The following is a 15275-nucleotide window of genomic DNA, read 5'->3' as shown; positions in this document are numbered from 1 at the left end:
TCAGTGGGTAAAGGTGCCTGCCACTAAACCTGAGAGTTTGAACCCACAGGATGGAAGGCGAGAACAAACTCCCAGAAGTTGTCCTCTGACCTCTGTGTCCCCGCTCAACACAATAAACAAAGAAGAGTGCATATTGACAAAGTGGGAATATCAACAGAGCTGTAAAAAAGTTTTTATAAAAGAAGTTCAAGAGATAAAATATAAGAACTAGAAATGGAAAAATGCACAAGTAGAATCCAGCGGCAGATCTAAGTGATCTGGAAACGGTCAGGTGGAGCGATTGAGTCAGAAGAGGAGAGGGAAGGAAGGCCAGACACACTCTTAAAGGATGTGCACACTCTTAAAGGGTGGAAGGGACACACAGAACTCCAAGCACATGACCCTGAGAACTACACAGTCACCATAATAACCCTGTGAAAGGCAAAGCCTCCATGGTGTCAAGAGAAGAGGTGACTTGCCGTTTAGGGGAACCCTAGGAAGATTACTAGATTTCACATCATAAACCTTGAAGCCAGTGGGAAATAAACTCTGTCCAAAGACACTAAAAGAAAACTATCATGCCAACATTTCATATTCAAGCCAGCGGGTGGCTCTATTGATAAAGGCTCTAGCTGCCAACCCCACAACCCGAGGTCAATCCCTGGAACCCACAAGGTGGGAGGAAAGAACTGACCTAAATATTGCTCTCTGGCTGTCCCTATGTGTGCTATTTGTTCCTCATGCAAGAGTATTAAAAGTTTAGTTTAAAAATTCTATATCCAGCAAAACTATCCTTTAAAAGTGAGAGAAAAATAAAACATTCAGAGACAAACAAAATGTAAGGAAATAGTAAGTTACTGCAGACCTACATTGCCAACAACAAAACAGTGAAATTGAAGGACTCTAGCCAGTGTATCCAGTGTCATTGTACTAGTTACTTTCATGTTTTTATAATAAAAACAAGAAAGGAAGGCTTGTTTTGGTTCATAGATTCAGAGGGATTTCAGTCCATTGTAGCAAGGAAGTCACTGTAGCAAGAACCACAAGTAGCTGCATGTTCATATGGCCCTGACCAGAAGACAGACTATTCAGTCCAGAACCAGAAATAGATATAGCCTTCAGCAGCTGCAGCCTTCAAAACAGTGTCACACACTGGGGACTGAGCATTTGAAACACGAGCCTGTGAGGTATATGTCAGGTTTCAACCACTGTCTCCAAACTGAACGCTTTAAATAGTCAAAGTCAGTTGATAACCTATCTACAGTAAATATATATATATATATATATATATATATATATATATATATATATATATTTGCATCCTAGAACTCTCTGTGTAGACCAGGATGGCCTTGAACTCACAGAAATCTATCTGCATCTGCCTCCTGAGTGCTGGGATTAAAGGCATGGGCCACCACCACCTGGATATCTGTTTCTTAAGGAAGAGTCAGGTAGATCTTTGTGCATTGAGACTAGCCTGTTCTATATTATATAACAAGTTCCAAGCTACTGAGATGGTTAAAGGCGTTTGCTGCCAAGCCTGATGACCCGAGTTCTTTGATTGCCAGAGCCCACATGTGGCAAGGCATATAAATGTACATGTAGAAAGTAATAATTATTAAAGTTCTACCACTCTAAGTGGCAATGATATCCCTTGAAGGTAGATTTGCCAAGTTAAAAGAACCCTACTGTAAACCACTCTGATCCCAATGACCTGTGGTTAAAGACTGAAGTGAGTTAATAAGCCAATAAGGGAGATTACCCAGAGTGTCAGAGACCGGCTTAGACACCTCGAGGTAAACCGGGGCAGGCAGCTGGTGGGGGTCAGTGCTGACAGCAGCTGACGGGGAGGTGTTGGGGTCGGTCCAGATTCAGAAGGGGGCTGCTGCCTATGGAAGCCAGTGGTTAGAGGAGAGAAAAGGGAAATTCACATACACACATGCACACGCACACACACACACACACACACAGAATGGTTGAAGCAAATATAGGCTCCAGCAATTTATTTCTTCCCTTTTTATACCTTAAAGCAAAGATTTTTCTGTTAGGAAGAAAATTATCTCATAGCTACAAATTACACGTTTTCCAAAGACAGTCATCACAAAAACCTTCAAAACAGATGAAAATCATCACACAAAAAGAACTTACAACAGAATATTGGTTACATATTTCTTTTAAAGATTTATTTTATGTATGTGAGTACACTGTTACTCTGTCCAGACACACCAGAAGAGGGCATCAGATGCCACTACAGATGATTGTGAGCCACCATGTGGTTGCTGGGAATTGAACTCAAGACCTCTGGAAGAGCAGTCAGTGCTCTTAACTGCTGGGCCATCTCTCCAGCCCCAAGGTTACGTATTTCTTATATGAAACATACATCTAACTAAACAATTTTTATCTTTCTTTCCTAAAGCTCATTGTGACCTCAAAGCAGTAACTTTTTAGTCATTGGTAAACAAAGTTCAAGCCAAGTCTGTAGCAGCCGGTTTCCCCCGTGCTTGGTTGACAACGGTCTGTACTCACTAAGGAGCAGGTCATTTGTCTATCTTATGTCTTATTTTTCAAGTTGTGATCGGCGAGGCTGGCTAGTCACCTGTCTTCTGTTCTTGTCCTCAGGATGCTTTGCTCTGACTATAACCTTATCATTTCCTGATTTCCTGGTGGTGCACACTGAAAGCCTGTCACCTCATCCCTAGATCACAGATCAAGGAACTCAGGCCCAACTCAGAGTGCACTCACTTTGACCATCAGCTTGTCCCAGGCCTGTTCTTCTTGCTTCTACAATTCTGCACTTGGAACCGTGAACACTCACTATGCTCCTTCCTCTAACTCAAGCAGCTTCTGCCATTCTATCAGGAAGGGCACACTCTATTCTTAACTCCAACTTAAAACATCTGTCAACTCTCATAGTTTCCTAACTTTATGTTTTCTATTAACTGCCCTAACACTCCAAAATTATTTAAATCAAGCTAACTTCCTAAAACTATTTAAAGCAAGTCAGAAATTCTATAAAGTCATTAATTCATCCTGACAGCATTATCTTAAGAACTTTCATCTTCATGTTGATCTGTAAGAAACTCGCCCAGCAGAGTGGGCTATCGCCCAGGAAGTAATCACACGAGGCTTTAGGCAGTGAGGATCTCCCGGTGTCCACTCACACCAAGCCAAATAAATGAGGAGTGTGGCAATGACGAACTTGAGAAATACATCAGTAGCAAGAAGCCATCCTGGGATGAAGTCTCTGGGGTTGTGCCACACCTGAGCTCACCCGTCACTTCTGAATAGGATGGTAGCCATCTCCAGGGAGCTCACTCGCCCACTGTAGCTCTTCCTGCATGGCGTCTACCACCAGAGTTTAAAACAAACAAACAAAAAGCTCAACCGGGCACTGGTGGTGTGGTCTTTACTCACAGAACTCAGGAGACAGAGGCAGGTGGATCTCTGACTTCAAGGCCAGCCTGGTCTACAGAGTGAGTTCCAGGACAGCCAGAGATAAACAGAGAAACACTAGGTCTTAGGTTTTTACTGCTGTGATCAGACATCATGACCAAGGCAACTCTTATAAGAACATTTAATTGGCTGGCGTACAGGTTCAGAGGTTCAGTCTAGTATCATCAAGGTGGGAACATGGCAGCATCCAGGCAGACATGGTACAGGAGGAGCTGAAAGTTCTACATCTTCAACTGAAGGCTGCTAAGAAAATACTGACTTCCAGGCAGCTAGGACAAGGGTATTAAAGCAGCGACACACCTACTCCAACAAGGCCACACCTCCAAATAGTGCCACTCACTGGGCCAAGCATATATAAACTATCACACCCTATTTCAAAAACAAAACAAACAAAACCACCAAAAAACAAAACAAAAACCCCTCAGTCCAGGGACCAAAGAGATGACTCAGAGGTTAAGGATGTTTGCTGCCTCGGGAAGTGGGCCCCGTACCTCCGTCAGGACAGCACCATAGAGCTGGCCCTGGTGGAGGAGGCACAAGTCAGCTGGTCCCGAGGGTGAGAGCACTGGAGAACTGCCTCTGCCTCCTGCTGATGGCAGTGTTGGGTGGCCTGGCTGGAGTGGTGCTTGAGAGCTTGACCTGGCGGTGCAGATAAAGGAGAGCTGGCAGTCTGACCAGCTCAGTTACCACCCAGGCCCAGATCCAGGGGTCTGAATTGGCCCACTTCAGAATCTCTATCATCTGCCAATGGCTGGAACCTGTGAAAGGGCAGTCCTGCTGATCCAAAGCTGCACGACCTCCATGACACAGGGTAACAACAGGAGAACTGGGAAGAGTCCAATAGTGATGATTTCACAGAAGGCAGAGATCCAGAACCAGACCAACGACTCACTGCATTGAACATTCACAAGTAAAGATGTGTGAACAGGAATACACTGTGGGACACACTGTGACACACAGCAGCTTCCATGATGAGATATTATCTGTGCTTTGTTTCTGTTGTTGCTTGTGTGTTTTATTGGTGAGAGGAGGTTGGAAGAGCAGAGGGTAGATACAAGGGGATGGGGAGGTGGGTGGGACTGGGGTGTATGATGTGAAACTCACAAAGAATAAAAACTTAAAGAAAAAAAAAGTGTTTGCTGTTCTTGCAAAGGATCTAGGTCCTCAGCACCCGTGACAGGCAGCTCACAGCCACCTGACTCCAGTTCCAGGGACTCCAATTCCATCTGGTCTTCACACACATTGCACATATATGCACGGACATACATACACATATATGCCCACACTTAGAAATAAACCTTCTAAAAATACTCTATCCAAAATGGGGCAAGAGAAGGAAGTGAAATCCAAACAGCAGATGTAGTCAGTTACCTCCAATGCAGACGAACTGCATCACAGAGGCACACAGCAACCTTGTCTGACGGCTACGGTGAGCCATCTGTAAATGTAAATCACCACAAACCATCAGCATATGAATCAGTTGATTATAGCTGAGATTTCATAATCCCCTCAGTAACTGGGGACCCAGCTTCCCTTGATGGACACCTTATATCCAAGCCATCACACCAGGGACAGAGTCTAACAGTGATAATAGTGACCATGTCTAACAGTGATAAAGTGGTCAGCCACGTAAAAGGAGAAAGTCCTCTTGACTATTCATGTTATACGGGAACTTTAAAGCACATGCAAAAACTGATAGGGAAAAAGCAAACCAGGTTAGTCTGAAGCCCTGGGTTCCATCCGTAGCATTTTATATATCAGCCCGGGTGGTGCATGATTGTAACCCCAGCAATCAGGCGGCAGAGGCCGGAGGATCAGGAGTTCAGGGTCCTTCTCTGCTATATATTGAATGTAAGATCAGCCTGGGCTACATGAGATTCTGCCTCAAAAGGGAGTGCATAATATATTATCACATTTACATAAAATTATAGAGGGCGCAAAGTGTCATGGTAGAATGCAGATTATGTGTTGCCTGGGAACGGGGAGAGGGAGGGACTGCTGAGTGAGATCAGAGAAGCTGGGCACGGTGAGTGTGCTTCCTTGTGTTGTCTGAGGTGATAGTTCCTGGGTTTGGATACGTGCTCACAGCGAGCTTATTGTACATTAGTGACACCTCAAAGACGGCATGTGTATGCATATGCGCACGTCCATGGGAACCATGACCTCACATGTTTCTCCTCTCTCAGAGCAACCACAGGAGCCCGAGTGCAGTCACAAGCCATGACTCCGAAGTCCACTTCAGCAGCACCAAGTCGTCCTCAGACAAGGTGGGAGTTCTGCCTGATGGTAAAATCAGGCAACCAGAGGTCAGTATTTACAGTGTCAGCCACCACACGGTGGCCATTATGTGAGGAACTCTCTTCTGTGTTTTGAGGACAGCTTGGACAATCACTGCATCTCCGACTGACCTCACAGGCCGGTGCTGAAGGGTGGAGCCGGTGAATAGCAACAGCCCTCATTTTCAGGGCCCTGCCAGGTCTCCAGCACTTTCTAGGGGTCAATCACTTAGAAGCCCCTATGAACTTAAAGGCCTTGTTGCTACTTCTACGACCAAAAAGGTTACATTGTTGCCTGTGGCCACATATCCGGCAAGCAATGGGGCTAGGGGCTTGTACCTAGGTAGTTTGAGTCTAGAATCTGTACCTGTTATTGTGAGCTCAACCCCTTCATACTTCACACATATGTGAAACGTGTGTCTAATTCAGAAATGAGGTGGGAAGCCAGCTCAGTACAGCATCTTTTAGCAGACTGTCTGGCTTCTCTGTTGACAAACCAGTTGGGAAGCTTGCAGAAGCATCATGGTCAGAAGTGACAAGGCTGAGGATGGGGAGGAGGGTTTGGGACCAAGGGGCTTTGGAGTGAAAAAGAAGGCACAGATGAGTCTGGAGTTTTGGCTTTGAGCAACTGGGAGAATAAGGAGTGACTATTTAGCACAGTGTTGCAGCTGAGAATCTTCAGGGAGGATCATGGGTAAAGTTTACTGCTTGGTTGTGAACATGCTTCAAGTACCTACTAAAACATGCAAGTAGTGACAGCAGGTACCCATGCTGGGGACAAGACTGCAGTGCAAGGGTGAATGCAAGATGGATCCGGAAGTATGTGTGCTACATATGTGTGAGGTCATTAAAACTCTGGCTCAGGGATACCCAGCAGGGAAAGTGTTGCTGGCAAGCCTGACTACCTGAGTCACCCAAGGGTCCCACACGGTGCACGGAGAGAACAGATTCCTACATGTCTCCCAAACTTCACACACACACACGCACACATACTCACATACACACACACACTCACATACACACACATGCACATATACTCACACACACACACACACACACATACACACATACACACACTCACATGCACACACACACTAAATAAATAAATCTTAAAAATCGCGTAGTGGTCAAGGCTTGGTGTCTGCAGACACTGCACACCAAGAATGCTAATAACGGTGGTGGAGAGAAGCTGGGTCAGGGAGATGCAGGAGGCCATCACTCTTCCTCCAGGGTGACCTCAAGTTCCCTATGTAAGAAAGGATGGCCATGAAATCTTGCTTTTTCTGCCTCTACCTTCCAAATGCTGGGGGTATGAGCTTGTATCATCATACCTGCCTAGACCGTGGGGTTTTTAATTTAGTGTGTATGAGTGTTTTGCCTGCACGTATATTTGTATGTGCTTGGTGCCTACAGAAGCCAGCAGAGGGCACTGGATCCCCTAGGACAGAGTTATAAAGGGTTATGAACTGCCATGTGAGTGCTAAGAATCACCCCGGGTCCTTTGAAAGAGCAGCAAGTGTTCTTATAACTTTCCAGCTCCTCAAAAATGCATTTTTTTATTTTAAATTATGTCTGGGTATGTACATATGAGTGTGGCTGTGAACAGAGGCCTGAAGGCATTGGCTGCCCTGGAGCTAACAGGGGTGCTCAGTGAATTCAGGTCTCTGTGGGAACAGCAGTGCCCCTGACTCCTGAGCCATCTCTCTGGACCCAAACTGCAGTATTTTATTCAGTGGAAAGAATAGTCGGATTAGCTCCTTGTTCCTCACCATGTGATGCCCAGTGCCATCTCAAGACTCTGCCAACAAGCAGACCACTGCCAGATTGAGGCACTTGATCTTAGGATACAACCACAAGCCCAAATAAGATACTATATAATTTTTAAAACTAGATGAAGTGGGTGTGGTGGTGTGTGGGTTATAAACTCGCGCGCTGGCAGTTGCAGCGGAGTCGGCAGCCCGCGGGACTCAGCAGTGCAAGCCGCCCGTGAACCCTGGGTGAAGGGAAAGAACTCGAGCACATGGTGCGCGGGGGTTGGGGGCAGCTGTTCGGCCCCACCCGCACGTCGCGGTGGTGGCAGGGTCCCGGGAGCAAAGGCGCAGGGACCCAGCGCAGCCTGGCGTTGGGGGAGGGAGTCCCTGGAGCAGGGATGGAGGCAGCCCAAGAGGGTGTGGGTGCACGGACCGGAGCCCCGCAGACCTCTGCAACAGGGAGAGCGGGAGGCTTTTCCCCACTTACAAAAGAAAGTCCAAAGTTCCAGGAGACAAAGAATCAAAGATGAAAGTTTATTTTCCATGACGATAGTTGTATCTAGATGAAGTGTGCTTCCCCCAAATGCCAGGAGGAACTTCCTTATATTGGAGAGTGGGAAAGAGGAGGAGCTATGGACGGGAAAACTTAGTTATCTATGTCCCCGGGCCTTTAAGTAATTCATTAATATGTAAATCTCGAGGCAGAGGCCTGTTAGTCATGCTCTCTACCTGTGCCTTACCTGACAGGACCATACAAGTGAAAAGGAGATTAGATTGCACGTTAAGTCTCTGGGTTCTGGGTGCGTGGTCAAACACCCCAGGATGTCTTCTACAGCCTGACAGTGGTGTACACCTTTAATCCCAGCACCTGGGAGGCAGGGAGGCAGATTTCTATGAGTTGAGGTACATCTTGGTCTATATAGAGATTTCCAGGACAGCCAGGTCTACACATTGAGACTGCCTCAAAATGATAAAAGTTAAATTAGCTCAACACAAAAGTAAAAATAGCCTCACCGCAGCCTGGGCTATATAGTATTGTATTGGAGGCCAGCCTGGGGTACACAGAAAGAGCAAACAAGTGAAACCAAAACACTTCCAAGACAATACAGGGCATGTTGGTGCATACCTGTGAGCCCAACACCCTGCCACCAAGACAGAAGAACCACAAGCCCGGGGCTAGCCTGAGACACTGTCTTTAAACACAAAAATAGTGAAAAAGGAAACCGCGTTAATAGTGCCCTGTGTTTAGAATGCTGCAGAATAATGTTTCCTCGTGTTCTGAAAAAGCCAAAGCTCAAGAAGTCCCTGAGTGAGGACAAAGTCTCCAAGATGAACCTCAAGACACAAGGACGAGGCCTGGTGTTCATGTCTCCACACGGTGAGTGTCCTCGCAAATGCTTACTTCTAAGTCACGCGGTCATGGTCTGTGGAACTTCACAGCAGCCTTGGGCTGTGGGGGGACAGGGACAATACTCAGGATTGAACCTTGAGCTTCACATAAACTGGGCAAGCACTGGAACATCAAACACAGCAGCAGCCTACAGCTGTTGTCCAGCGGTCTCCCAGCCTCCTCAGGCCCGAGTGCTCCCTCCCTCTTAGCATCGGGCTGCGCCCACATGGCACCAGCTTTCCTCTCTAGCCATAGTCTCATTCCATTCCAGCTCTGAGACTGTCTAACCATGTAGCCCAGGCTGGCCTGGAACTCACTATGTAGACCAGGCTGGCCTCAAGCTCACAGAGATCTGCCTGCTTTTGCCCCCTGGATTAAGGGTCTGTACCCCTCCTTACCCCCCCCCCCCTTCGTTCATTTCTTGAGAAAGAGGTCTTGTATCCAAGGCTGGCCTCTCACTTGATAGACAGCTAAGGATGATTGAATTTCTGATCCTTCCTGCCTCTGTCTCTCAAGTGCTAGGATAATCTGACACTGCACCTCTTTATGTGGCACTAGGGAGCCAACCCAGGGCTTTGCACACGCTAGACAAGCACTCTCTGACTAAACTACATCACTAGGCCTCTCTTCCATTTAGGTCTCTAAACTAAAACAACAAATACTTGTAGTCAGTACCTCAGAGTCCTGTGGACAGCATCTTTGCTCTTTCCCAGGGAAGGATTTCAAGGGTTCTCTCCTCACTCCTACTGTCTTCTTGGGCTACAAGCCGCCTCCTCTTCCTCCTCCTCCACTCGGCTCACCTTGTGGGGATTTCCTCCCACTGTCACTGTCTTTCCTTCCCAGCAGCGTGCACACATACACCCCGCTACATGCCACACGTGTGCTCTGTTTTGTCGAGTAAACTTTTCCCTCTAAACACACCGGCCATCTCTGCTTTGCTGGTGAGAGCCTGAGGTGTCCCTGCCCCGGTCCCCCTCCCGTCAGCTCAGCATGGTCTGACTGCCACTAGGCCTCGGGTGGCTACAGGGATGTGCCTCTGGAAAGATCAGCAAATGCTTCTCCCGAGGCAGCCTTCTTCCTCTCAAGTTAGTCAAATCCTTCTCCACACCCAGACATACAGTGGCCATAACAGAAGGATCTAGAAAGGGAAAACAAATTAATGCCTTTTTTAAAGAATTAATCTCCTATTTATTTTGTGTATGTCTGTAGGCACTTTTAACGTGTGTAGACATGAGTGTGCACAGTGTGTGTAGGTCAGAGGACAACTTGTCTCTCCCCCTCCATCTGGGTCCCGAGGACTGAACTGGGGTTGTCTCTTGGTGGCAAGAACCTTAACCTTGTCATATCTACTTTTTCTTTTCCTTTTTTGAAAGTGCCTCTGCTTTGTGCTGTTGATACTATGTGTTGCCAGCCAGTCCTCAGCTGTAGCTGTTCCTCGGTTTGCCTTCTACCTCTGGCCCCTTTACAGTGACTGAACTGTGTATCAGCCACGGTGCCTACGGCCTACTGGTTTTGTCTGCTGTCAAAGCCGCTGTCAAAGCCGTTCTCCTGGCCACAGAATCCCACTTCATCAGCTGGCTTCACCTGCACAGCTATGACTTACTGTCCCCAGCTCAGCTCCTCAGCTGAATGGCAATATGAAGCAATCACCCTTCATTTTCAGACGCTCTGACTTTAATAACTGGAATCCTGGGTTGCATAAACTTCTGCTATTTTGTGGTTCTGGGGATGGAATCAGGCTGTCCAATGGCTAGCAAGTGCTTACCACTCACTGCCCTGAGCTACAAGCCCAGCATCAACTCTTTGAATTTTCAAACTTGCCCAGTGACTACTAACAAGTTAGGATTGCTTTAAAGGCTACAAAGCTTGCCAGGTGTGGTGGGGCCCAGCCGTGATCTCATGATCTCAGTACTTGGGAGGAGGAGGCAGGAGAGCCAGGACCTCAAGGTCCTTGTCTGCAACACAGTGAGTTTGCAACCAGCCTGGCTGGCTTACAGGACTCTGTCTCAAACACACACACACACACACACACACACACACACACAATTATGGTGATCTGGAAGAATTAGGTATTTAGCTCAGAAAGAAAGGAAAGAGTGTTGGCTTCTGGGAGGTGTTTAGATTTCCCATTCTCTAGAGCTCACTCGGAAACAGGCTTTCTTATCTTAATTGCACCCAGATCCTGAATAAGTAGGAAACAGGAGAAACAGGTGGTGGTAAGTTCTTATCCCAGAGATCCGCTGGCCTGGCTGAGGCTGGAGGTACCACTTGGAAGTCCCTCACAGCTCTGCCCTTCAGTACCAGTCACTTCACAAAGGGTGAGTACTATTTGGGGAACTCTGGTTTCTTCTCACATGTTCACCATGTCTGAGGAAATCACGAAATAATGCCAATTTGGAAGGTCTGAATTTCAATAGGTAATACAAAAAATGTTGGCAAAAGAACACATCATTATTCTTGAGTCACAAAATAATTTCATAAATATGAAATTTACTAATTTGTAGCTTCAAGTGTGCCATTTGGTACAAACTCAGCCTGGAAAAAAAAAACTTGGAAACTCTCAAAAGTGAATGTAAAATAAACGATATGCTACCACACACTGATGAATACATTCTTATTACAGAGTCAGGGGGGTGGGAAAGACGGCTCAGTGACTAAAGCACATGTGTTAAGGTTGGAGAGGCGGCTCAGTGGTGAAGAGCTGCTCTCACAGAGGATCTGAGTTCAGTTCCCAGCCTCCACACGGCAGCTCACAATCATCTGTAACTCCAGTTCCAGAGAATCCAATGCCCTCTTCTGACTTCAGCTTCCAGACATCAAGCACTCACATGGTACACATACATACATTCAGACAAAACACTTACAGGTAAAATAAAATGGATACTCTTGTTAAAAAAGTAAATCTTTAAAAAAATTTTAAAAGCACATATTGTTCTGCCAGAGGACTAGAGTTGAGTTCCATAGCCAACTAACTGCCTGTACCTCCTGCTGCAGTGACTTTACAGCCTCCTCGGCACACTGCAGGCACCTGCGCTCACAGGCAGGCAGGCAGGCAGGTACAAGCGCGCACCCGCACACGTGCACGCGCACACACACACACACACACACGCCTGCCTCTCCCCTATGCATACTCACAGCTTTAAAAGAATAGCCTGGCATCCTGGCGCACAGCTTTCATCCCTCAGCACTTGGGAGGCAGGGGCAGGAAGATCCTGTGAGTTCCAGGCTAGCCTGGTCTACAGGGTGAGGCCCTGTCTCAAACAAAACAGAACAAAACAAAGAAATAACAAAACACTTCTGCTGTTTAAGAAAGACCAGCAGGAGGTGACTGGACAGGAGAACTGATACTCAGCCCCAGGTCGCTGTGCACTGGCCCTTCCCAGCTGAAGTGGAATGCATCTGGCGATTTCTTCAGTCCTCACAGGCTGCAGCATCCCAGCATCATCACAGCTTACAGAAGACACCTCACGCACTGCACTGATGTTTGTTTTCATTATACCCCATTGCAGAGAAATATGAAAAACCCAAAGATGAACATAAAGAGAAACTCAACATATGGGTGAACAACCTCTACGTCTTCTTTGTGAGTGTGTTATTCAGTGCCTACAAACGTGAAGAGATGCTCAAGGAGAAGGTGAAGGAAAACCGGCTCCAGGAAGCAGTGCTGGCTCAGCAGAAGCAGATAGAGAACGAAGAGCTAGAAGCCAGGTAGGGCACCCGTCCTCCATGCTACATGCGCAGCTTTCTTTCCTGTCTCCAGGAGCTACCCCAAGCAGGGCCACTGCCTATAGTGAAGCAAACAATGATGCCCTAGGACCACAGGCTTACAGTGATGCATACAATGCCCTAGTCTCTGATAGAACAAAAGACGAAGACCTGGGGCTGGGGGCTGGGAATGTAGCTCAGTGGAAGAGGCTTGGGTTTGGTCCCAGCCCTGATAAAAGCAGCATACATGCACTCACTCATGGACACCGCACAGGCTTCTCCTCTTCCCAGAGATTCCGTGTCTGTGTGTTGTGCAGCCAGGTATGATGGTGAGGTCTGCAAGCTCATCACTCAGGAGGGACAGACGACGACGACCTCACCAGGCTTCTCAGCTGCAGAAGAAAGCCCTCCCAGGCCACGTTAGCAACTCGAAGGTGTTGCCTGGAGCACTCTATAGACACAACAGACCATTTCATTCACAAGCACTACTGAAACCCCATAAAAACCAGATTGGGGGCTGGAGAGACAGTCCCGGGGAGGGAAGAGCATGTATCCCTCTTACAGAAGACCTGAGTTTAAGTTCTAGCACCCATGTCACCTGTAACGTGTACTCCAGGGGATCCAATCTGTGGATTCCAAGGGCAGCTGCACCTAACCTCCCACTGCATGCACAAAAACAAAATTTTTGTTTGTTTTTTGAGATAGGGTTTCACTGTATAGCCTGGAACTTACTATGTAGACCAGGCTGGCCTCGAACTCACAGGGATCCACCTGCCTCTGCCTCCCAAGTGCTGGGATTAAGTACGTGTACCATCATACTGGTCTACCACATAATTTTTTGAAAAAAAAAAAATTAAATTAGTTTCACATTTTCACAGAAAAACAAATGAGCTACGTTCTCATTCTGCCTTTTAGGCTGAACATCCTACGGGAGGAAGAGGCCAGGAGACAGGACTTTGACCTTGATATCACCGTGCTCAAGGAGCCATTGGAGGTGCCGTTCACACAGCCACTCACACCCAGCCCTCCTAAAGAGGACCTAGCTTCCATCCAGACCAGCAAGGCCAGCCCTGGCAAGAAGAAGAAGAAGTGATGGTACTCGCTGTCATGGTTGAGCTGCAAGGACAAGCAGACAGAAAGCTGTGACTAACGTCCCATAAAATAAAGTGTTACATTTAGCTTCTGATTTGGGTTTCTGAAATGTTCTATCTTGGTCCACATATTAAGTTTCTTGTATGGCTACATTTACAGGAACCAAACTGAATGAGTATGTAGACATGCACATATTAGTAAATGGACTTTAAATTTTTGTGTATTTTTTTGTAAATAGAAGTTAGCGAGCCGGGCAGTGGTGGCACACACCTTTAATCCCAGCACTTGGGAGGCAGAGGCAGGTAGATTTCTGAGTTCGAGGCCAGCCTGGTCTACAGAGTGAGTTCTAGGACAGCCAGGGCTACACAGAGAAATCCTGTCTCGAAACACCAAAAAAAATAATAAATAAAAAAGTTAGCTGGGCATAGTGGCACATCTTGGCACTCAGGAGACACAGGCGGGAGATTGCTGCATGTTCAAGGGCAGCCAGAACTACCTAGTGAGACCCTGTCTGGGAGAGGGGGGAAGGGGGTTAGAGAGATAGCTCAGTGCTTAAGAGCACTTGCTGCTTTTACCTAAGTTTGGTTCCCAGCCTTCACACTGGGGCAGCTTTCAATAGTCTGTAACTCCTGCTCCAGGGGAGCACCATCTTCTGGACTTTGTAGATACTAGTAACATGTACACACACACACACAAGCACACACATACACACACACAAAATAAATTATGAAATAAAAAACAAGGAGAGTGATAGAGGAAGACATCCGAGCTCCACCTTGGATTTCCATGTGAGCATGCACAGGTAAGCATACCCATACACATGTAGACGTGTGTACACACCCACACACTATAAACACACACACACAGACACAGATGGAGAGCAGTATAGGAAGACACCCAATGGTGATCCTTGGTCTTCATACTCATGCACACATATGTGCTTCCACACCTGCACAGACATCTGCATAAACATAGTTATAACACAAAATGCAAAGGAGTGGAGACCCAAAGGAAGTATTACACATTTGAATTTACATATGAGCCCTGCAAAGCAGAGTCCCAAGGAGGACTACCATCCTGACCAGAGAAACAGACACCTGAAATTAGCAACATACTGAAACAACTCAACTAGAAGTTTGAATTAGTTCACAGACTCTGGAGCCAGAATGCAACAAAGAATAAAGGCTGAGGGAGACAAACACATGCCATTCCAAAGAACACTCCTCAGACAACCACCATCTGAGATGCGACCCCAAACTCTTCAAGGAACAAAAGCCCAGTATGCTGGGGAACTAAAAACCAGCCTTAAGTTATGCACAGGCAGAAAAAAAAAATGGAAATGAATTATTCAGAGCCAAGGAACAAGGAGAACAGTACGAATGGATGGAGCTCCTTCTCCCTCACCTATAATGCAACAGGTGTGGAGGTCAGAACAGGCGGACTGCGGCCGAGGGATGCTTTGGGGAAATACTATGTCTCAGACCACTCAGCAAATTTTCTCCCAGACCCCGGACTCTCTGAGTTAGCAAAACAGGGGTAAGTAAAATTCAGCTCTATTTCATCTCAGGTGTGAAGGGATACAGGGTGACGTGGCTCTTTGGAGGGCCTCGTGACGAAGGGGAGCCATGT

The 15275-nt window shown here is 46.9% G+C and overlaps 1 protein-coding gene across 1 annotated transcript in view; it reads left to right on the top strand.

Annotated features, from left to right (window-relative positions):
* LOC114611405 (radial spoke head 10 homolog B-like) overlaps window positions 1–13740 on the top strand; it is a 40847-nt gene extending 27107 nt beyond the window's left edge. The window contains 4 exon segments of the mRNA XM_028756087.1: window positions 5619–5738; window positions 8747–8843; window positions 12359–12557; window positions 13470–13740. Of these exon segments, the coding sequence (XP_028611920.1) occupies window positions 5619–5738; window positions 8747–8843; window positions 12359–12557; window positions 13470–13647 (594 nt within the window). The 3' untranslated portion in view covers window positions 13648–13740.
* Window positions 13741–15275: the final 1535 nt, after the last annotated feature.

The sequence above is a fragment of the Grammomys surdaster genome, unplaced genomic scaffold, assembly GCF_004785775.1.
Source record: "Grammomys surdaster isolate TR1022 unplaced genomic scaffold, NIH_TR_1.0 126109, whole genome shotgun sequence".
NCBI lineage: Eukaryota > Metazoa > Chordata > Mammalia > Rodentia > Muridae > Grammomys > Grammomys surdaster.
The sequence above is the reverse complement of the archived record's forward strand: the minus strand, read 5'-3'. Positions and strand labels throughout refer to the sequence as shown.